General features: G+C 43.2%; 1 protein-coding gene across 1 annotated transcript; it reads right to left on the bottom strand.

The window, feature by feature from the left end:
- Nucleotides 1–422: 422 nt before the first annotated feature.
- On the bottom strand, nucleotides 423–15,101 carry poc1bl (POC1 centriolar protein homolog B (Chlamydomonas), like). The gene is made up of 11 exons (XM_034544971.1): nucleotides 14,915–15,101; nucleotides 11,641–12,074; nucleotides 9,427–9,596; nucleotides 8,046–8,235; nucleotides 7,712–7,897; nucleotides 7,286–7,403; nucleotides 5,557–5,733; nucleotides 3,599–3,730; nucleotides 2,734–2,844; nucleotides 1,427–1,579; nucleotides 423–1,347 (listed from the first exon to the last, which is right to left on the bottom strand). Exons 2-11 carry the CDS (start codon nucleotides 12,066–12,068, stop codon nucleotides 1,216–1,218), a joined length of 1,797 nt encoding a protein of 598 aa, XP_034400862.1. The 5' UTR covers nucleotides 12,069–12,074; nucleotides 14,915–15,101; the 3' UTR covers nucleotides 423–1,215.
- Nucleotides 15,102–24,448: the final 9,347 nt, after the last annotated feature.

The following is a 24,448-nucleotide window of genomic DNA, read 5'->3' as shown; positions in this document are numbered from 1 at the left end:
CAGACGCCAAACATTGCTCAGCGATAAGCAGTCTTCGGAAAATTCCGTTGCAATTCAACAAACATTTAAACAACAATGCATCTCTTGGTCATTGAATCCCAGTAGAAAGGCCAATTGGTCTTCAGTGGCAAAAAAAAAAAAACGAGTGTTATATGGATGCTTCTTCAAGTACGGTTTACACACAGGAGTCTTAACAAACTGTCAGGCACTGCCAAGTTGAATGATTGAATTAAAAATGTCTCTCCCTTTAAGGGTTTTGTGTTGGAATAAAATCAAGTGCATCAGTTTTTAGCATTCAAACACATTTCTACATACGTTTGACATTCTCTGGCACATTTCATCTCGTAAAAAAAAGTAGTTTTTAAGAGTGACAACCTTTCATAGATGAGTTTAGAGGGTGCTCTTATTTTTACACAACAGGGAAGAATAGATTAAAACATTCCTGTCAATCACTAAGCCCGATGGGCCAAATTGCACTTAGTACAATGCTGTAATGAATGCTTCAAGTCTTGTTGGGGCAGCATTCGGCCATGAAACTGGCTCCACAGACACGAGATAGAATTGATGAGCAGTCTAATACGACCGCAGCGCTCTCTTCCCACTCACATGATGCAGCACGTTAGGAAGTAGCTGGTTTGAGGCAAATTGCAGCTGACCGTACATTCCTGGCACGCTTTCTTTAAAAACGGGTTCTTTTTCACTTCACTTCACAAACATGATTATTTAACAGTAATAATTCATCTTAATTGCACATCAAGGCAACGGTAGTACAGCGGGATTTTGCGTGTCGTTTTCTCGAAAAATGCTTCAATCTCCTTGAAAGGCACTTCTTGTGCTGGACAGTCAAATCAGTCTCACTGCTTTCACGTTGTTGCGTTAGAGACAATAATGACACTTAAGATGTGCCCTTGACTCCATTTTGGTTGCAGAGGCACTTGGATGAAGTAACACAAAAGTGAAAGTCTCTAGTTCAGTCTCCTTAAGAAGACCAAATATACCTCGCCTTGCAATTCTCATTCATTCTTCCACGATCTGCACTTATTCAGTCATTCAAACGGGTACAAAAGCTCTGAATTGGGCGATTCATTGGCTTAAAGTGACTTTCACCACCTTTCCTTTGCTCGCCATTCCCGCTGGAAGACAACCCCTGTAGTAATTGCACTATGGTAAACGAAGGTCACTTGAGGTTCCCTGCTACTTTCTTACGTCCTCCTCCTACCACTCAAACTTCCACTGCTGGTTTTTGTCTCCTGGGGTGCACCGCCTCATCTGGGTGTCTGTGCGGCCCTCTGGCGTGCGGTAGGCTGTCACACACATGTCTGAGTGAGGGTGGTAGATGGTGCCGTCCTGAAGGAGAACATTTAGATTAGAGGGAGGATACGATAGTGTGTGAAGGGAATGTGTGTGTTTGAGTTTAAAACCATACCGTTCTGAAGTTCCAGGTGATACTGGGAGGTATGAGCTCCCCGTCCCTTGGGCAGTTCCTCATATTGATGGAGGTCTGTCCCTCAGTTACTTCAGCACAAAGCTCTGTCACCGAGTTGAAGCGGATGTCCCTTTGAGTTGTGTACTCAAAGTACTGGAGCAGAAGAAAGACCTGTGTGGTTATTTGCTCTGCACATATAGAATGCATATGTGTGAGCTTATGTTTCTTTGCTATGGAAAGAAAAGAAACCCAACTGCATAAACAGCTCCACCTCCTTTCAAAGTTTGACTCCATACTCTCTTTATACTTTAATCTCTCTTTTTTGTATTAAGAAAGCCTTTCAGCAGCACAACAGTGCAGCCTGGCATGTTTTTTCCTACCAGGATTACAGGATTCTTTCCTCTTATGCTGCTGTGGGATCAAGTCCTCACTAAGCCGCCATTGCATGGCGCGTCAAGGCGTCTCATCAGTGAAGACGGGGCCTTGGCCCTCTCAATCCACCAGACGTGAACACAAACCCAAGGCTCCCCTCTCCAGTGTCACTTCAACATCCTGGCCATGCAACACTCCCCGGGCTTCCCATTAAACGGAGGGTCAAGTAATCAATCGTCCCCATCCTTCTCTTTACATCTCATACATCTTTCAGGTGCAACAGGGCCCATAATGGTAGTGCTTAATAAAAGACTCACTGGCCCGTGTCTGGCTTTAAACTTATTTACTCAGGCTGTGCCATTGATTCTGCTGACAAGGCTCATGTATCTTTTAAATGGAACGTGGTTCTTATGTGGGCCGGCGAATGAGGAGCAGGAGGGAGGCGATGAAGGGCCTTCAAGGCTTTTGTTTCAGCGGGGAGCCATCCAAACATTGATTTTCAGTCACACATGATGCTCTTTGTGACTGGGGACACCTGATGCGGCCCATCAGCAAGGTAATCAGAGATATCGAGCGGGCTGGAGATTCACTGACAGGAGCCCTGCCTATTGTCTGACTCCAACATTAAATATGTGTTCTCAACTATCCACCACTGGAGTTGGCAGGCATTCGGTTTAAAAGTACCTGTGATTCAATTTCCCAATATTGGGGACGATGTGGGCACATTCATTAAATTCAAGTCATGGTGGACACACCAGCAGGGAGCAATTTTCTTTTGTGAATCAACTGTCGCAGCTCCTTTTAGTGGTTAGAAGAGAGCTTTGACATTTCAAGACACATCTCCCACTGGGCCACGAGATTGTGAGAAGAGAGAATATGTGCATGAGAGGGAGCGAGAAATACAAAGTAAACGAGGTGTGAAATGCCTAATGTACCTGGTTGCCTCCCTGGCCGTGGCAGCCAAACAGAGAAAGGTGGGCACCTGTGGGATTGTGCTCTGGGGAGTTGTAGTCCAGACACTCAGAGTTTATTCCTGAGCTTCGCACCTGGCAGGAGGAGAACAATATGCAATTCAAATTAAAATCCTGTGGTTTATTGATGTGAGCAGTTTCTCTAGTTGGTGCTATTTCTTTCCAGGCAGGTCCGACTGTGAGGTCACGTTCAGAACCGCAGCACTCAAGCTGCTAGAATCGGTTAAATGATCCAAATGATCACTTTGAAATACAAACACACACACACCTAGTAACCAATCGATACTAAATAGACCTGTTTTACCTTCCTCTTGTTTTACTATTAAAACATGCCAACATTTTCTTTACATTTGAGGAGATGCCATAGTTTAAGACAACGTTACTGAGTTTCGGTGCTATTGTCGTCCGTACAAATGTTTGATAATAATACCATTCCAGATGTTTGAGCAAATGCCCTGGTCACATGGAACAGGTGACTCACAGCTGTCAAGGTGAATCAAGTGGCAACATGGCAGTTTTTGTTTGAATGGGCAATGGAATACTCCACCAGGTGTCTGGTTTTAATGGTCTGGAGCCCGGTCTAAATGGCTTTCAAAGCCCTTTGTCCGAGTGCAGCCTTCTCACTTTCAACAGGATTTCCCATGTCTGCTCCAACTAACACCCAGGTTTAGACTCCCCGTGAATGGAACACGGAGAGCAGGATACAACTGCAATGCCATTTTCTTTTTCACTTCAGTAACTGGGCTCTGCGATCAGTGTGAAAGAAACACTCGTGCTGCACTTCAGATGTAACAAGACAAATAATGGAATCCTGATAGCAGACACTCACAGCCCCATGCCAGCCCGTTCTGTCCTCAGGAACATGCAGTTCCGGGTAGATATTCTTCAGATACCAGTCAAAGCTGTTGCATTGCAGCCTCTCTCTCAGCAGCAGCCGCTCTGAGATATCCCCATAGGTCTCCTGGAAAGTAAGCACACAATGAATAAGTCATCTTTCACAAGCATTTAATCTCGAGCCTTTGATGTGATGCATTAAAATAACCACAGTTTTTTTCTGGCACATTTTCTGTTATATTTGAAGCTGTTAAAACAAAACAAACAGTCACAACATCCATCCATCCATCCATCCATTTTCAATACCGCTTATCCTCATTAGGGTCACGGGGGCGCTGGAGCCTATCCCAGCTGACATAGGGCGAAGGCAGGGGACACCCTGGACAGGCCGCCAGTCCATCGAGGGCAACAGTCACAACAGAGTAATGTAAATATGTACATCCTGGATATGTCTACACCAGGACATTAACTAGCATTATCAAATAGCTGTGTTTGCTGAAGTAGTGAACTCCTTCAGGAAAAAGGCCAGCGCACTCAAACACCTCTGTGCTGCCTCAGGTGGGGGGTCAGCAGTTGCTAACTTTTCATTTCAAGATCAAAATACACAGAAACTGTTGCTGGGAGAAACAATGGAGGAATTCAGTTTCTCAAACAAACAGGACTTGAATCCTAAATAAATAAATCAAAATCTCCAAATCCTGGATACAAATATTCATAGAATTAAAAATGAATGCTGGGTGTTCTTGTGAAAACAAGCAGGTATAGTAACTAAGAACCTTATCTAGGGATACATCTGGAGGACACAGTTTGAACTGTTTGAACATCTTTAAACACACTAGAGCTGCTTCTTGAGTACTTTCCCCAAACTCTATAATTGTCTGTGGCTCTGCAGTCTGTTCACATACTATTATACTTACAGCTGGTGATCTGGTCTGGCAGTGCTGTGCTCAATCTGCCTGATCAGGTAACATATTGTTTGATCAAAGATCCCCAACATCAATAATGGACTTTTTTCAGACTGAGATACATACATTTTTGATGGTGCCCAATGCTCAGAACCTGAGAGGCACACGGACAGCATTTCATCATTTGTTGACACCGAGACAGGTGATTCATATATAAAAATCTCAATCTGACATACGGTTAATAAGTCCATATGACACGCTTACGTGATTCGGCTCATTGTTTCAAAACTCAAGCCTAATAAGACCCTCAACAATCCTTCATCAAAATGGCATTTTTTGCCACAAAATGCACACATGCACCATTTAAATGACTCTTTTGAAGAAGCGACACACTGATGCACTACCCGAAACACTGATTGTCCCAGTACAGTACCTACTCACAGAACAAAGAAAAGTAGAATGACAGTACTCAATGATGGAAATGCAATGAAACAAAAATAATTACAGTGCAATAGTAAACATAGAAATATCACCAGACCACCACACCCACATCACAAGCAATGTCATCTCTGCTCCCTTTCTTCTTATCCTTGTCTCCCTCTTCCTTCTCTACCTAAATTGGGCATTGCCACTTTAAGGTATGTTTTGCATTTTGAATAAGAAATGTTTTGAGTTTTTTTTTCTCCCAAGGATTGCAAGATATTTAATTCTCAAACGTGTAAGAAAATGTGCGTAGTGTTTTGCAAGAAGTGTGTTGCAAAGTGCAAAGCAGAACATGTGTTTGTACTGTGTTGTGCATTTGTTTAAGTCATGTTTACACAAGTTAGGGTTTAGATGCTTTTGGGTCAGCGATCACTAAAGATACTGTAACACGGTGCTGCTACGTGTAGCATGGCATCGGAAAAACAAGCCTCGAACAAGACAGTGCATGTGTCCAAATATGATTCAGAGAGTATTTTTAGGTCAGCTTCTTGCATTCCTCACAACAGCACGTCAAGCTAGACAGACTGTTTATAAACGTGGTTCCTTTAATTCGTAACTCTCCTACCCTTTTGGCTGGGGGATTCCTGTTGTAGAAGTGCTGTTTATAAGAGTCCATCCAAACCTCTGCAGCTCGTACGGTATTCTGGAGGAAGTTGGGCCGTGCATAAGGGGCCTTTTTGGGGAACACATGGCCCACATGAGAGCAGGGGTGAATCTCCAGGCTGCCCCCGCACTGCCACACCTGGGGGGGTTAAACACATGGCAAGCAATGATGAGCTCATTTCTTTGTTGCCTTTAACATCATATACTTCATGGAAAACAAATCATATATTGTGTGGTTAAATAATCAGCAGGTTTATCAAACCCTTTTATTCAGTTTATTTGGATAATACAATATCAAGAAATAGAGACTAATGGTAGCCAAGAACTGTTATAGGTACCAGCATATATTGTATGCATTTTTCCACATCTCAGCTCTTACAATAAAGTACAAAGAGAGAACCAGCAGTTACACAGATCATTGACCAAGTAGAACGCTGTCTATTGTACACCATGTGTGATACGAACCGATAACAAGTGAACTTTGGCACTTAAATGTACCGCTGTGTACTTTGTCTGCCATTCAAGTTTGAATTACCTGCCAATAGGACGTGTTTGCACGATTGTTGCGATGCAATGCTAGAATTCCTCTCTGAATACCAAACAAAGTGTTTTAGCTTCAACCCCACTCTGTGTTCTTGAGTCAAGAGGCTGCCTTTAAAAACAGCTTGGATTTATGCTTTACATTTGGATTGTATAATTGCTTGACCTTCCACCATGGAAAATAAAAAGGGAAAAAACAACACCTTTAAAGTATGAAATATTGTTACCATGGTATTTCTTAATTTATGTATTTATTCATTTATTTTGCAGGGACAATGCACACCAATCAACAGTTGGACTGTAAGTGAGCCAGAGTTAGCCAGAGAGACTAATTTCCATCTGCTGTCCCTGGCCAGATGTTTTTAAGGTACTTGAAGCTATGAGATATCTTTCAATCAAACAAAGCTAAATCATTATTATATATCCACAGCCAAACAGCCATTACATGACAGCCCCTTCCATCTTAATTCACTGGGATTTTTACCCCGCTCTATTTTTTATTTTATTTTGCACTCAGGGTTGAAAACCAATTCACTAAACATAAATTATGTATGGCAAAAAGTCCCAGCGAGAGGAATTTTTATTTCCACATGCATAACACATCACTCAGGGGAACAGCCCATTCGTCTTCACGCTGAAACCACACACACGCACACACGATGAATCATGCACACGCAATTTACATTGCCTACCTTTGGCTCCGGCTACACACTCACACACACCTCAAATCTAGGCCAATTTGAATGATGCAAACAAGTGAAAAGCGACACGAATGTCACAACAAGGTGTCAGCCAATGTCAGGGTGCGGCTTCAGACGGCTGAGTGTGATCTCTCACTCCTACTACCCACCGACTGTCAGCTGTTAGATGGATGAATCAATGGATCAGGGCCAATACCCGATGAAAAAAGAGATCCTGATTCTGAAATGCCAATCAACCTCATTGATGTATCTTTCTGCTCTTTGTCACAGGAACAAACAAGCGGAGTCAGTGGACGTTCTGTCTGCGAGTAAGACATTTTGGTAAGAAAGCGAGCCAGATTAGTGACCGTTCCCACACTTTTCTTTTTAAAGCCGTCTCATATTGCTAAGTGCCATCGCAACGGTAAAGTAGTGACTCTGTGGTTCTCACTGAGGGAGAACACAACTCACCCTGAAGGAGAGCTCCAGGTTTTCTCCTCCCCACACCTCCATGCCCGTGTCATACGTGCCCAGATGTTCAAAGTAGGCCTTGCTCACAGCAAACAAACCACCTGCCATTGTCGGAGACCTGGTAGAAACAGTCGAAATAAGGTGACGGTATTATGGTAATTTTCAAGTCTTTTTTAAATTTGCGGGAACCACCTTCTTCATAAAAAGAAGCCTTTAACTACACCTGAGCTAATAATCACCACTTAATGTTGTTTCTGATTTCAGTGTGGGCTTGTTGAAATCAACTAACTTAAATGTAAGTGGAAATGTAGAAAGTAATACAGTATTATAACACGTACAGTGGCAACTTAGCAGCGAAAGGTGTACATGCCAAACTCATGAAGTGATCTCCATGAGGTCAGATCTTGTGAGGTATCATACTGTTACCTGATGGGGTCGATGCGAGACTTGCGCCTCTTGCGTTCCGTTTCGGGGACCGGGTGCCACTGAAAGGTGAGTCTCCAGTCAAACCCTCCGATCATCGGCTCATCTGTTTGCATGTAAAACTCAAAGGTGTTCCAGTCAATGGTGTCGATCACAGGGCACACAATGGTAGTGGCATTCTCACCAATCCTAACCATAACGCATCGCCAATAACATGTAGAAAACAGGGAGAAAATATGTATACACGTCTGCTTTAGTATTTGTTTTTTTTATTTGAGTTTTAATTTGCATTCATGACTTCCAGAAAGCTCCTAATCATCTCATCTGGTGAACCCACCTTTCCAGCAGAGGCTCGATCCAACCAGGGACACACTCACAGTGGCAATCCAGAAACGTCAGAACGTCACCTGTCGCATAGGTGGCCCCAATGAGACGTGCCCGGACCAGACCCTCCCTGCTGTTGGTGCGGATGAGCCGCACGCGATCCAGATCACTGATGTAGTTGGCCAGTTTGGATTTCAGGTAGCCTGTATTTTTTTTTACAACAAACACACACATAATCATCATTTGTAACATTAAAGTTATAATATTTCCTTGTCCTACAACTTATTTAACTTTTTTTACCTGAAAGAAACACAGGTACTGCCAAATTAACTTGTTATGGCCAGAAAGGAGTGATAATTATCTCTCTCCCGGAGAAATACAAGCGGGTCCTTCTTAATTAGACATTTATCTTGATTCGAATCATTTAATTCATTGCATTAAAGCATTTGCCGATTTGAATTACTACTATAATTACTTTCCCAGCAAGATCAAATTAAATATCACGTGAGTGGCATAAACACGCCTATTATGGTGTAACGGAGGCGTTGTATGCTCAAACCTGTTTAATCAAATTTAGTCATCAAAGTCAGTCCTCCAGTTGGTGGCTGTCTGCCTGTCTGCCTGTATGTGTGTCTGCCTGCCTGTCTGTCTGTGCTCCTGTCTGTCTGTCTGTCTGTCTGTCTGTCGTAGGCGTCCTGCTCGGGGACTGGCATGTCCAGCATTCCATTCGGTCAGTGAGAGGAGAGGAAATGATGTCATGGCAGCTCAGTGCACACTGACGTGACCATTATGGTGTAATGTCTCCGATACACACCGACTAGACTAGCTGGGACCAAATACTAAATCCATTGAGACAGACAGAGCTCAGAAAAGCCAGTAAGTAGACCTTTGAGTTGATCCTATTTTAGACCACATAAAAGAATGTCTATGTTCTAGACTCAAGCATGATATGCAATACTTCGTGGCTTTGAATTAAAAGAAAACCGGCTGCTCTTTAAAAAAACACAGCATTGTTGTCTTAAAATAGCTTGAGATAACACTACACCTTGTGTCATCATTAACAGGAATGTGTCCAGAGGAGTTTCTGAAGGTGTAATTGCTTTAGGATTATATCCAGTGGCATTATCTATTCACCGCTCCTTAGATATAGCATATATGTTCTATATATATGTTCTATATATAGCAGAGTCCTGCTTGACTTGGTCTCTTTTACGCTGTCAATGTGAAGAAAGCACAACTGAGGTTTTTTTTCTTTTCTGCTTTACTTAACTAGCAGGCTGTCAGTCCTCTTTGTTTCTGAGCTTAAAAGAGTTATTTTTTCCGCCCGTTTTATTTTTATAGACAGAAAAAAAAAGAAAAAAGATTTGTTCTTTTATCATTGTGGGGTGTCAGACCTCGGTCACTGTAGTCGTCAATGAGGATGATCTCTTTCAAGAGGATGGCAGGCGTGCTCTCCAGCACACTGTGAACTGTCCTCAGCAGGGTGGACCAGGCCTCGTTGTAGAAGGCGATGATCACAGAGGTTGTGGGTAAACGCCGGTATTCAAACTTCTTATTTCGGCATCTGAGAGGTGTTTGTGTGTGTGTGTGTGTGTGTGTGTGTGTGTGTGTGTGTGTGTGTGTGTGTGTGTGTGTGTGTGTGTGTGTGGGGTGGGGGAAGAGACAGAGTTGATTTAAGCAACAGCACACATGTATGGTACGAATTTATACAAAATAAAACATGGCAGCATCCTAAAGGAACTCATATAAGCAAGAAATATTTTTTTCATATGGCCAGAGCAGCTTCAGCAAGTATTGTGGCAGATTGAAGTATCTGGTCTTAATCCAGATGGCGGTCATTAAAACAATAAAGAGGCTAGGAAATATGGATGGGGGTGGGGCGGGTATCACACCAGTGAGAAACATACCACAGCAGTGCTCTGGGGGAGACCAGAGGACCTTGAGCAAACAAGAGACAAAAAGAGCAGAACAGAGAGAGGGGACAGGATGGGAATCAGAGTGAAAAACTGTCAACTAATAACTTGAGGGGAATGAGCACAAAAGAAGACACGGGGGAGAGAAAAACATGGGAACAGAGGAACCGTTGTCGTCAGTGAGCTTTATTATTATGCAAACTCTGCAAATAACACTGGGAGAGTGTCACCACTGTCCCAGGCTGTTGTAGCCTGAGGCTAAACCCACAACTACGACACTGTTGGATTAGAACAAATGTGTCCAGGCATTAGTCACAACCTATCAAATAAACTGTTAGCAAACAAGATTGTCATGCCACATATTCTTCTCCCAGGATGGGAACTCTTGTAATTATGGAGGAGGTGCAGTACTGCCACGAGTGTATACACACACCGCCCTTAAAAAAAAGGGACAAGCGTTACACATTTGCTTACATTGTTACTCGGCATGAAGCCAAACAGAAACAGAAGCTCTTTTGGGACAGCTTGATGGATTCAACAGCCGTTAACGGATGTATGTGAAGGATCTTTATGTATAAAAGCCCATAATGAGTAATTGGCAGTTATATGCTGATCATTCACACCTCAAGCCACATGTTTATAGTTACAAGACATCTTATTCCTCACAATACTTAGTCTGTTTGTTAAGGAATAGAATATGTCCATGCAAACAGCACATAGACCCCCGTGTCTTGAGTCATGCTCCTCCATCACGGTGTGAGCAGCGAGGCACATGAGCTCCATGACACGAAAAACTGCACACCACTTCCTCCCCGCTAACTCATTCCTTACCGTGTCTTTTCAAATGTGCACTTGTCAAAACTGTCACTCTGCCCAAATGGTCAAGTACCCATCAAACATATCATAACACTGGCTAAAGATATCTCTAGTTATCTTTGCATTAGCACAGTGTTTGACTTTCACTCCACCCTTCAGTTTCCTCAGCCCAGTAAGAAGATGAAAGCATCTTTTCAGACTACCTTTGGATACTCGCTGGTAAAATGGTTTATTCCTGTTTCACCGAGGCAAGATTAATTTCTCCGGGTCTGTAGTTTTAATTCCAATTTAGAAGATTTAGCATTGCACTTACGTAGAAAATGTATCCGTTGACGTTATCAAAAGGACTGCTAAAGAGAATATAAGCTTAACTTGGACACTCCAGTCATATAAAACAATGACATGACTTTCACATATATGATGGTTCTCTCCATACGGACAGAGACCACATCTGGGTTGCATTAGGATGGGAGCCAGTAAGGTAAGAAACTATTAATAAAAGACATCATTCTTTGTGTGTCATCACAGAGGCTGGGTTGAAAATATCTGTGGACAATAATTCTGGATGGAAACAATCCATTCAGGCAGGGAGCTGTTTACACCAGCTTCAATAAGCCCTGCAATGCATCCCGAGAGCTTTCATCCTTGTTTCTAACTGTCAGTGGAAACCTGATCCCAGTAAAGAGCTCAATTTAATCTCCATTGAGTAACACATCCCTGACACAGTTGTAGCATATCAGCTCCATGCAGCTTTCAAGGCCAGAGACACATATATGCTAGAATATCAAAGAAAATGCCGAGCAAAAAGAGAAGAATTTGTGATTTTCTATAAAACAATTTCAGTGAACTTGGTTTCAGGTGCCTTTTTGCTTTACTCACTCGCTCATCCTGTGGTCCAGGATGTGCCGATGGAGGGAAATCTTATCACTGATATAGATATTGATAGCATAGCTCTCCACACTGTCCAGTTCCTGTTTCTTTTCATCAGGGCTGAGGTTGAGGCGTGTGGCCCCACCCATCTCCCCTGGAGCATTGTGGTCTGGTGATGGCTTCACGTAGAGGGGCCTTGCCAGCAGGCCGTTCGCCTCGGTCTCCTCTACAGAGAGCTGTCTCGCCAGAACTTTGTGGTCCTCAGCTTCCTCCTCCGGAGAGGAAGAGGAGGGGAATGAGGAGCGCGCTAACAGAAGGTAGCCCAGCCATAGCACCCAGAGCAGGAAGCCAGCCTTGGCCAGCACACCAAGTTTTCGAGAGCAACGCCCCCTCATGAGAGAAAGTCTAGGAAGGCACCGTGACTGGCTGAGCTTCATGGGGCTCTGGAGAACAGAAAGAGACAAAGAATTAAATCAAACACACGATCAGTACTATTTTTTTTTTTTTTACAATATGTAAGAACAATAAAACAGACGGCGAAGGAAAAGTGTAGGTATTGTGAGAGAAATCGATACATGGCGCCAAATTACTACCACTGACAGGAGGAGATTTACAAGATTGAACTCTGTAATCAAAGCTCTTTCCATTAGAAAGAGGTTTAGGACAAACCCATTCACAATAAAGTGAGGTTACTCACCTAAACACTTACGCACAACTAAAAGATTGCTTGCCTCTAAATTTGCAAGTGCCCCGAGGACACAGCTCCTGTAAAGCAGACCGGTAGTAATCAACACCAACATCATAAATATAATTGCCTGCTCAGGGCTGCATTAAGATGCTCATCGAGATGGAAGAGGCTAAATGATGCTTTACCATACAGTAATGTGCTGAATAAATTGAGTATGCAATGCATTCAAATGAGAGATGAGTTAACTTGATGAACTTTATTACATGGGCGCAGTTTTATCCACACTGCATCACAGAAATCATAAATAAGGAGGGGTTTTACCCAAACTGTGCTGTTGCACATTTGTTTTCATCAGCAGCATTACCAGGAAAACCTTAAAAGGAAAACCAGATGTTTCACTTTTAGGTATAGCTAAAAAAACATCTGGAAAATAATGGTGGCTTAATAAATCACACATTTTGATATAGTCCACACAACAATCTGTTCGACAGCATTCCCAGCTCTTATGGCATACGTACACATAAAAACCAGAATGACAATAATTATCAGTCAGGTCGAAGCAAGCCTTTTGTGTACAATAAGATTAAGAGTAAGTCATGTTGAAGGGTTCCTCATTTAAAGATTTAGATTCCATTGAGTTAAAATATAAGTAGTAAGTCAACAATCTAGGTGGAATATCTGGGAATGGATCCTTGTTTGCTGAATTACAGGATTAGCCAGGATGTGTGGATGTGTGTCTGACAGATCAGCTTAGCTCGCCATGGTTTAAAACAGGGTTGGGATAAAAACACACCATGTTGACACTGAACTGAATTTAACCACATGATTGTGTTGCATTAATATTGAATCAGGGTGCCATTTACAGCAGTGCCAGCCAGTGCCAGACAGACTTATCAACAATATCAAAGCAGACACAGGCACCCCCCCACACCCACACGCACACGCACTGCTTTCTCTTCCTCACAGAGCACAATGATTTCCTAACTGCAAATCAATGGTTCATTCTGAGAAGAGTGAGGCTTTAGGCAGCTGTAGAGAAAAACACTCAAATAAAGGTATGCATGCAAAGTGCTGTGTGAAATACTAGATATATGGTACAGAATCAGAGGAAACTCAATTTCTACTGCGGTCCTTCAAGTGGCAGCACAGCCCTTTCACTCCAGCCTGGGCCCTGGCCAGAGGGCTCGGGAATCCTCCTGAGTTTACAAAATGGAGACGCCGAAGGACAAAACCTCCTTTTATTGGCTATCCATCACACCTTCCACTCGCTCTGAATCCGATAGCCTTACTTGGGAGCCGTTTGGAACGAGCCGTAGGGGGACAGAGGCCTACAATTCTTAAATCCTGCTCCACTTCTTTTGGCTAAGTAAATTAAAAAAATTAAAAAATGGGCAAGGGATAAGATTTGCATTTAGCATGTTTCGCCCCGTCACACGAAGAGGACTTTAAAAAGGGAGAGTGATGAAAAAGATGGGTCAACTATCAATGGCACAGTTATTCAGAGGAAACAAGCCAGGCTTGATGCTGGAGGCACTTGATTAATATGTCAGATTAACTATAGTGGCACATGATAGAGACAACCAGTGCTCTCCATAGTTATTGTGGAATGGACATCACGCTGTCAGAGGCATGGCTCATTTCCACCCCCGCAATTCAAGAGCGAACGACAAATATCCAGTGGAACAGGTCACAGCAGCTGAATAGAAAAGCTATACACTTCCCACTAACTGGTTGGCCGTCTTCAGCTTGTGTGTTGTAACACAGGATCAGTGATTCCTCTCAACAAGACAAACATATCGTTGTTGCTTACATTATCTGTACACAATACAGACAGCAACCTGTTTTAAAGGAGCCGAGCTGTGATGAGGGATGATGGGCTTAATTTAAAAGCTGGATAGAGGGTTTTTTTTCATCCCAATGTCTCTGACACACTTCCAAATGAATCCAAACAGACTTGAACTGTGCTATAAAACAGAGAGCTTTGACAAATGCTCTTTTATCTTCTCTTCAGATGACCAAAAAAAACAAATGCTCCACTTAAGCAAAAGTAAATATAGTGAATGACACGGCAGCCTCTCTGTGGCCTTGTGATCTAACTTTTATCTGAAGAAGATTATCTTTTCGGGTTCATGGAAAAGAAGAAAAAAAACAGGTGTGAGGAGGAGAAGAAGAGACCCTGTCACGAGGAGAGCTGCAGTCTAAACAACTGTAGTTTAGCAACAGGTCCCCACGCCACAATAAAGACACCCAATGTGAGGAGCACACTGGGTGTCATAGCTCTGAAACATGCGCATTAGCACAGTCGGGACACGGAAGAAGAATGACTTTAATAATAATAATAATAATCTCAATTTGGCAAAGGGCCATCTGCGACAACAACAACAACAACAACAACAATAAAAGTTGCCATAAGCTAACGCCAAATAATAATGTTGCTTTTCACCGCCAGTAAGTGAAATCACAGCACCGACTAACTGTGAATTACCGGTAAATAAGGAAGGAAGTGACACCGCCAACAAACAAGCGACACTTTGAACACAACCGACTCGACGGTTGACGTTACAAAAGCACGTTTCCACACTCTCTTAAAGTTACCTTCAGGACTAGTTACATGTCTCGGAGGTTGCGATGGCCGCTGTCCCGTGTTCGTCAGGCTGACTGCGGTCGTCTTCCAGTCAAACCTCTGGCTTGCAGATGTCAGCATGCCCACATCCTCTTCTACACGTTGTTGGGTTTCTAACCTGGGTTGAAGCAGCCACAGAAACAATAGAGGTTCCGGAACGACCTTTCAGAATAAAAGCACGACGCGACTCGCTTAGCGTTTGATGGACACTGTAGGTTTAAACAACATCGGCAGTACAAATAGAATACTTAAATACCTGTGGGCATGTGGCATTTTAAGACCTCTCAGACATGAAATACAAGCTGACCGTGTGCAAGTATTCATAAGATATATATATATATATATATATATATATATATATATATATATATATATATATATATATATATATATATCTTAATATATATTATATATATATATATATATATATATATATATATATCTTAATATCTTGTCAATGAATACTGCACACGGTCAGTGCGTGTGTGTGTGTGCGTGTGTGTGTGTGTGTGTGTGCGTGTGTTTGTGTGTGTGTGTGTGTGTGTGCCTTATGGTGTCCATAGCTCACACCCCTAGTTGAAGTTTCTCCTTTAATTGACAGAGATTTAAATAATTTCTAGAAAGATCTGTAATTTATTAAATTATAGAGCTATAAACTGTGATATCTGTAACAGTGTCACTGTTTGTACACCATAAATATAGTTGGAATGTCAACTTACCACAATATAACGTAATACGTGTGCAGTAAACACCTTTTAACAATGAGTTATTTTTTATTTTTGTCGTATGTGTTTAAATTGCAACACGTTAGGCATGATCCTAAATGTTATTTTTTACAGAACATAGATAATTTTAAATGGGATCAAAAGTTTAAAGAATTAATTTAGTTCATGCAATAGATTGATTTGATACATCAGGTAATTTAAGCACGAGACATTTCTTTTCTTTCAGACCACAGACTTATTTGAATGAGGCAGTCAGTCGCATTCAGCTTTACTTAAGGTTGGGATAGATTTCACAAAATTGAAGGTCACAAAGTGTCTTAAATCCGGTTTTAAAATCCACAAGAACGTTGAACGGATCTGCATGAATGGACAATGTGCCACACACTCAGAGACAAACAGACCTTCTTTCTGTATGTTTTCTGTCATAAGCTTGTTTTGTTTTCCCATCGTCTCTATGTCCTGCTCACAGTAGACACTTATAGTGTGCTGTGCACTGGTGCAGCCTGTTGTTAGGCCAACACCTGTGCCTCTTGGTAACTTGCCAATGTGTTTTATCCCTCCCTCTATAAACAAATTAACACCTCTCTCTGTGAGACTGATGTGCCCCCATCCGGAACTAAAAAAACGTCCCATTTCCGTGATAGCGATCTGGAGCTTTCACAGCTACAAGGGGGCCTCTTGTACAGGTCTTGCATTTCAACCTGTCCCCCATTTAAACTGTTAAATGATAACCAATACAACATGCCCAGTTTGCTCTTCGTTCCTGGATTAGTAACAAACCTATTTAATCAATTTAGAATTTACATTACATTACATTACATGTCATTTTGCTGACGCTTTTATCCAAAGCGACTTACAATAAGTGCATTAAACCATGAGTCCAAACTCAGAACAACAAGAATCAAACAAGTACAATTTCTTCAATAACGTTAAACTACAAAGTGCTATCCGTAAGAGCCATTTAAGTGCTACTAAAGTGCTACTACGGCGCTACCTTCCCTATTCAAGGTATAGTCGAAAAAGATGTGTTTTCAGTTTGTGACGGAAGGTGTAGAGACTTTCTGCTGTCCTGATGTCAATGGGGAGCTCGTTCCACCAATGAGGAGCCAGCACAGCAAACAGTCGTGACTTTGTTGAGTGTTTAGCTCGAAGTGAAGGAACTACGAGCCGATTGGCAGAAGCCGAGCGAAGTGAACAAGCTGGGGTGTATGGTTTGACCATGTCCTGGATGTAGACCGGACCCGATCTGTTCGCAGCACGGTACGCAAGTACCAATGTTTTGAAGCGGATGCAGACGGCCACCGGTAACCAGTGAAGGTCGCGGAAGAGCGGAGTAGTGTGGGTAAATTTCGGGAGGTTGAAGACCAGTCGAGCAGCTGCATTCTGGATGAGCTGTAGAGGTCGAATGGCATTAGCAGGTAGACCTGCCAGGAGGGAGTTGCAATAGTCTAGCCGTGAGATGACCAGAGCCTGGACCAGAACCTGTGCCGCCTTCTGAGTGAGAAGGGGTCGTATTCTCCTGATGTTGTACAGCATGTACCTACAGGAGCGTGTTATTGCGGTAATGTTGGCAGTCAGGGAGAGTTGACTGTCGAGTGTCACACCGAGGTTCCTGGCAGTCGGAGTCGGAGCCAGCACTGAGTTGTTGAAGTTAATAGTCAGGTCGTGGGTGGGAGAGCCTTTTCCTGGAAGGAGGAGAAGTTCAGTCTTGTCCGGGTTAATTTTCAGGTGGTGTGCGGACATCCACTGAGAGATGTCAGTGAGACAGGCAGAGATTCGTGCTGCTACCTGTGTTTGAGATTGGGGAAACGAGAGGATCAATTGGGTGTCGTCAGCATAGCTGTGGTAGGTGAAGCCATGCGAGCGAATGACAGAGCCAAGAGAGTTGGTGTACAGAGAGAAGAGAAGAGGACCAAGGACTGAGCCCTGAGGGACCCCAGTAGTCAGAGGACAAGGCTCAGACACAGATCCTCTCCAGGTTACCCGGTAAGTGCGGTCGGTGAGGTAGGATGAGAAGAGTGAGAGCGCGGTGCCTGAGATACCCAGGTCCTGGAAGGAGGAAATAAGGATCTGGTGGTTCACTGTGTCAAAGGCAGCGGAAAGGTCTAGAAGGATAAGGACAGAGGAGAGAGAGGCTGCTCTAGCAGTGTGAAGCTGCTCAGAGACAGCAAGGAGGGCAGTCTCTGTTGAGTGGCCTGCCTTGAATCCAGACTGGTGGGGGTCTAGAAGGTTGTTGCTGTGGAGATAGGAGGAGACTTGGTTAGAGATAGCTCGCTCTAGAGTTTTGGAAAGGAAGGGGAGGAGAGAGACAGGTCTGTAGTTATTGACTTCAGATGGGTCGAGAGTGGGTTTCTTCAGGAGAGGGTTGACTCTTGCCTCCTTCAGAGAGTTAGGGAAACAGCCGGTTGAGAGGGAGGTGTTAATAAGATGGGTGAGAAAGGGAAGAAGGTCAGGAGCAATAGACTGGAGAATGTGAGACGGGATGGGGTCAAGGGGGCAGGTGGTTGGGCGGGCAGAGGTTACCAAGGTAAGAACTTGATTGGGAGACAGGGGGATAAAAGAGGAAAACGAGGGGGAAGAAGATGAAGTTACTGGAGGTGTAGTTATAGAAGATGGATTAGTAAATGAGGAGCGTATGTCGTCTATCTTTTTTGTAAAATAGTCAACAAAGTGGCTTGGTAGAAGGGTGGAGGGAGGGGGGGGACCAGGGGGGTCAAGGAGGTTGGAAAAAATAGAGAAGAGCTTTTTGGAGTTAGACAAAGAGGATTCGATTCTGGATTGGTAGAACAGACTTTTGGCTGCAGAGATAGACGCAGAGAAGGAGGAGAGAAGAGATTGATAGGTGAGCAGGTCGCTGGCGTGTTTGGATTTTCGCCATTTCCTTTCCGATGCTCGCATAGTGGCTCTCTTGGCGCGCACTGGTTCGGACAGCCACGGAGCCGGAGAGGACTTGCGGACCTTTCGAGTCATAAAAGGACAGAGAGAATCAAGAGAGGAAGACAGCGTAGAGAGGAGAGTGTCCGTGGCAAAGTTAGGCTGCATGAGTGAGAAGGAGTCAGTTGAAGGGAGGGCTGACAGAACAGACAAGGCCAGAGAGGAGGGTGAGAGGGTGCGGATGTTGCGACGGACAGGTGCAGAGTCCGTTGTGGGAGGGTTGTCAGATCCAAAGAGTGGGAGAGAGTAAGAGATGAAGAAGTGGTCAGAGACATGAAGTGGAGTTACAGTGAGGTTAGATGTAGAGCAGTTTCTGGTGAAAATATAGTCAAGGTGGTTGCTAGCTTTCTGAGTAGGAGGGGATGGACTGAGCGAGAGAGCAAAGGAAGACAGTAAGAGTAGCAGGTCCGATGACTTCTCTGTCTGGATGTTGAAGTCACCCAGAAGGATGAGCGGGGGGCCGTTTTCTGGGAAGTTTGATAGGAGGACGTCTAGTTCTTCCAAGAAGTCTCCCAAGGAGCCAGGTGGACGATAGAGAACAACAATGGTTAGTTGAACCGAATGAGTAACCGTCACTGCATGCAATTCAAAAGACAGTGGGGTAAATGGAAGCGGGTAGAGAACAAAACTCCATTTGGGTGAGATGAGTAGACCTGTGCCACCACCCCGACCAGAGGGTCTGGGTGTGTGGCTGAAGGAGAAGGCCGAGGAGAGAGCAGCAGGGGTTGATGTGTTGTCTGGTGTGATCCAAGTCTCAGTGAGAGCCAGGAAGTCCAGCGATTGCTTGATAGCGAAGCCAGAGATGAAGTCCGCCTTGCGGTTAGCTGACTGGCAGTTCCAGAGGCCCCCTGTGACGAGGCGCTGGGTCTGTGTGGAGCGGGTGGGATAAATAAGAGAGGAGGGATTTTGATGCATGTGTGACCGAGTCCGCAGTCTATAGTATCTACGAGTAGATGTGCACACAGGTATGGAAAGAAAACACATTATCACAGGGAAATGTTTATACTCAGCCGCCCTCAGCCACCACCGAAGACTTCCACGAAAGACTTCTAGGTCTTTATCCTCCGAGTCTTCATACGAGGAGTCTTCCCTGACGCTTCAGCTGATGCTTCAAGCCCCCACCTGGTTTTATACCAGAGTTGGTGATAATTAGCTACAGCAGTGTCGAGCCCGCCCTCAGGTCGTTGAAGGAATTGCCCACTTATCGATCGATACTGGTAAGAGTCGGCACTCAGGCAGAGGATTCCTTGCTACCAGTGAAGTCTCAGTTTGCTAGAATGTGAAATTCTTGCCAAACTGATTAAGGACAAAGATCTTTTTACCTCAAGGTAAAAAGTAGAATATAGTTTAGTCCCTAGTAGATTTGGATTACAGAGCAAATACTTAATTCCTAGCTGGTTTCGTTGACTTTTCAGTCACTTGTGTAAAAAAGCAAGAAATCGCAGCTCAAAATGTTCAAATTAGAAAGACAGTACAGACTAGCATTCTAGTATACCTAAATACAGCAGATACAGTAGTAATATAGCAGAGAAACCTATTTAAAGAATATACTCAGCAAGATACAGGAAGTCCCAGAAGTCAGTGGACTCACAGCTCTGGTATTGGTTTACTTTCTCCATTGTGTGCATTAAACTGCTTTTCCACAAAAGTAAATGTTGCTTCAGGTTATAAAGCTAAACCACTTTGGAAAAAAACAACTTTGTTCTACTTAGTTTCTCAAAAAAGAGAGTAAAATAAGTGGTTTTATTGAAATGCAGAGAAATTCCAGTGTTTTTGATGTTGAGGATATTGATTTTTTTGGTCAGTGGCCAACCAAGACTATTACTGCCCCTAATGAAAATCTGCAGTTGGACTCAGCTCAGCAGAGTTTATGATTGAGATCTTTCTCATTTGAAGGATTTGAACAACAAGACTCAAGCGGATTGGAAAACCACATCAGTCCGTATCTGACCTGGTGCCATAAGCAGTAAATCAGGTGAAAACAGTTCAAGTGAAGAGCGCCATCTAGTGCCTGCATGGAATACCTCCTATTAAATTACACCTCACCCAGTCAGTCATGACTTACCACTTTAATGGGGAAAAAAACAATCAGATCCAAGCTGGTTACAGAAGTGAACAAGCACAAAAGGATGGTACCCCAAAATAGCACGTCAGTTAAATCCCTCTGGAGCCAATTTGTACTGAAACCGACCAGAAACATTTCCCTGCTCTCTGTCTCCCTTCCCATTCTCATGCAATATAAGAAAACAAATAAAATACGAAGTTAAACGAAACATGCCCCTATTTTTTGGTAGACAATAACTCAGCGTCCTCTAATCTATTTGCATGAAGGGTTCATATCTTGAGCTGCAAAACCATCTCACGACAATCTCACTTGGTGTTTGTGTATTTGAGTAAATCATGTAACCTCTAAAATAAGAAACACAAACAACTAATAAACTGCTGGCGGTGTTGTTGGGTATGTGTTTTCCTTATCTGCGGCGAGCGTTTTAGGTTGTGGTTGGTGGACAGATGAAAAGCCCCTGAGGCAAAGTTGTGATTTGTGGTATCGAGCAATGCAAATATCAGTGACTTGACTTGATGCAAGGAGTGCGTCTCTTCTCTACATCTCTATTCAATTACAGCTCTATTTACATATGAACTGACTTCAGGGCCAATGATTTCATTAGCTGGTTGTCCTTTGTGCTTGATGTTCATTAACTCTGTTTGTGCAATAAATCTTAGCGAATAGAGGTCACATTGTGGGTCCCGGCTCCTTTAATTTAATGGAGATGGATTCTGGCCCACACACTCCCTTAGCTTATTAGCTCCCCATAGAGCAGAAGACACAGTGACCTTCATCCATAAGGCCTGAATGTGGTTATTAAGTAGGGAAGTGAAGGGTAGGCCTCTTTTATGACCTTGGCCCCGATATGAGTGTATGGCCTGTTATTACATAGACAAGTCAGATCTCACTCATTGACCTACGTGTCCCTAAACTGACGGGTGTGCATTATGCTCACAGTGCTGGTTAATATTTTACATGTGGGTGTATACATGAGTGGTTTAGACTGTAACGCACACAGGGAGAGTTAAAGTAACAGTTCAAATGTTCTGTATGAACAAGAACAAAAAGCTGTTGGTCTTTATGGCCAAAAGGGCATGATAGATAAAAAAAGAAGAAGAAGAAAGAACCATCCATTCTGCTATCGATTTGACATTTTTCACCTTGTAAGGAGAGTTGTGCACAGCACCTGCTGTGTGTTGAATGGTCACAGATAAGATGATTGACACGCCCCTTTTGATTCTGAGCCAGAGACTGCTGCTGCCGTGTATTTGTGTGTGTGTGTGTGTGTGTGTGTTTGTGTGTGTGCGTGGGTGTGTGTGTGTGTGTGTGTGTGTGTGTGTGTGTGTGTGTGTGTGTGTGTGTGTTCCTAACTCAAGACTAGTTAATTAGTGACCGACTTTTCCACTTGGAGGCAAATGCTTTGTCAAATTGAAAAACTGTGTTCAGATACTGATTCCAATATAGCAAAGCTACATTGGACAGAAATACTTGACATTGGCTGCCCACGTCAAACCACTCAGAAATGCCCACACAAAACAATATTATTATTTCACTGAAGAGACAGAAATCTCTTGAGTGAAATAACTTTTCCTACATTCTGTGCTCATGTAGGATCCTGACGCTCATAGTAAGAAGTAGATTGACAAAGTAAGTTTTCCTAAACCTCAGTGAACAAAGAAATGGATCATTTTCATAAATAGGACAAAGAGGTTGTGTTATATTATTATAATGTAAACACTTCATCAAACTAAAAAGATTTGAACTGAATCACCAGTCTTGCATACTGAGATGTGCAAATCAGCAGCCGACAATTTAGATGTTGTGTATTTCTGTCAAATAACTTTTACTAGTGATTCATGTTCTTCATTGTTGTCACGGTGATTTGGTCTTTCTGTTGTGCTATTCGTTGTCTAATGATGTTAAAATGCAGTTTGACAGATGTTCTGATCCAGCACTTCAGCTTTGTTAGCAGTGTTCATGGTGGCTCTCTTTCACACTGCCATTTTTAAAAAATGTTTTAATTTAACCTTTATTTAGCCAGGCGAAAGAGATTAAGAACAAATTCTTATTTTCAACTGTGGCCTGACAAGAGGCGAAAACCTCTTAAAAAATAAAATAAATAAATAAAAGTTTTAAAAAGTGCCAAGGAGTGGAGAAAGCAACATGCTAACAGCCTGAGAAACAGCTGCATTCTTCTTTCAGCAAGTCTGTGATCTTGGCTTTAAAGGCCGACTTGGAGACGTAGGAGTGAAGTTACAAGTATTTTTGTAGTTCATTCCAGGTTGTAGCTGCGGCAAAATTAAACGAAGACAAACCAAGTGCAGAGAAACTCTTAGGGACATCCAACAAAATACGGTTAGCAGAGCGAGTGTTGTAAGCAGGGGATGAGATGTGCAGCAGCTGACACAGGTAGGGCGGAGATAAACCAAGGAGAGTTTTATAGATTAACAAGAACCAGTGAATTTTTCGACGTGTACACATGGCCAGTTTAGTGATGAATATAGAGTGCAGTGGTGTGTTCTGAAGGGAGCATTTGTTACAAACCGGATTGCAGAGTTGTATAGAACATCGAGCTTTTGTAGCGAACCCTTGCATGCTGATCTGAAGACGACATCCCCATAATCAAACATGGGAAGGATGGTCATTTGTACAAGTGTTTTTTTAGCAGAGGCGGTGAAAGCAGAGCGCATTCTGTAGAGGAACCCAATTTTTGATTTGATTTTGGACAGCAGTTTATCAATGTGGATGGAGAAGGAGAGAGTATTATCTAGCCAGATTCCTAAATATTTATATTCAGTAACCTGGTCTTGAGGAGCCCCATCAAGGGTAGAAATGCTAGGGGTAATTAAGGGTGCACGTCCCTTCTTACCAAACCACATTACTTTGGTCTTAGAGGCATTTAATTGTAGATGCAGACTAGAGAAAGCCTGTTGGATTTTATTAAAACTGTGCTGAAGCTTTTGACGGACTTGCAACAAATCTGAGCTGGCTGCTTGATAGAGCAGCCCTTTTGGACACAGGCAATAAAACAGTGGTCACTGATATCTGCACAAAACACCCCAGATTGGTACTTATGAAGTGCGTTTGTGAGTATAACATCAATCAGAGTTGCCTTTTCAGGTTTTTTTTTTGTCATATCGGGTGGGAGAGCAAATAATCTGATGTAGATTAAGTGCATCATATTGCTCTAAAACATTGCCAGGTGGTTTGAACATGTCCCAGTTTAGATCACCAAGAAGTACAAATTCAGCTCTAGTAAAGGGGCCATCATGACTGGGCTCCTCCTACAAGTCAATGAGAAGCCAAAAGGTCTGTTGCAAAAAAAAGACAGACTATGATGTAATCTGTCAGGGTGGATTGTCGACTGTTGACTGTGTGCATGCTTGTCTTTTTGTTGTAGTGTGTATGTTGGACGACCATTACCGAGGTTGCAGGACAAAGCACCATCCACTTGCTCATTCCAGCTGAAGTAGAGCCGGAGCCTTATCATCAGCATTATGGAACGAGGGAGGAGGAAGACGAGAGGGCCGCTGAGCAGGAGAAGGGGTGAGGGAGAGGAGGGGGAGGGAGGAGGAGGGAGGAGGGAGGAGGGAGGAGATGGTTTGGGGGGTGTTGTCTATGTGCCAGTTAGTCAGTCCTCGTCAAACTCAATGGAAGTGTCTAAAACACACACACACACACACACACACACACACACACACACACACACACACACACACACACACACACACACACACACACACACACACATCCAGCTCCTTACTTTTCTCCAATCTCTCATCCAGCACTGGACTCCCTAG

Source organism: Cyclopterus lumpus, chromosome 11 (genome assembly GCF_009769545.1).
Source record: "Cyclopterus lumpus isolate fCycLum1 chromosome 11, fCycLum1.pri, whole genome shotgun sequence".
In the NCBI taxonomy this organism is placed as follows: domain Eukaryota; kingdom Metazoa; phylum Chordata; class Actinopteri; order Perciformes; family Cyclopteridae; genus Cyclopterus; species Cyclopterus lumpus.
Note: the sequence above shows the minus strand (reverse complement) of the source record. Positions and strands in the feature narration are given on the sequence as shown.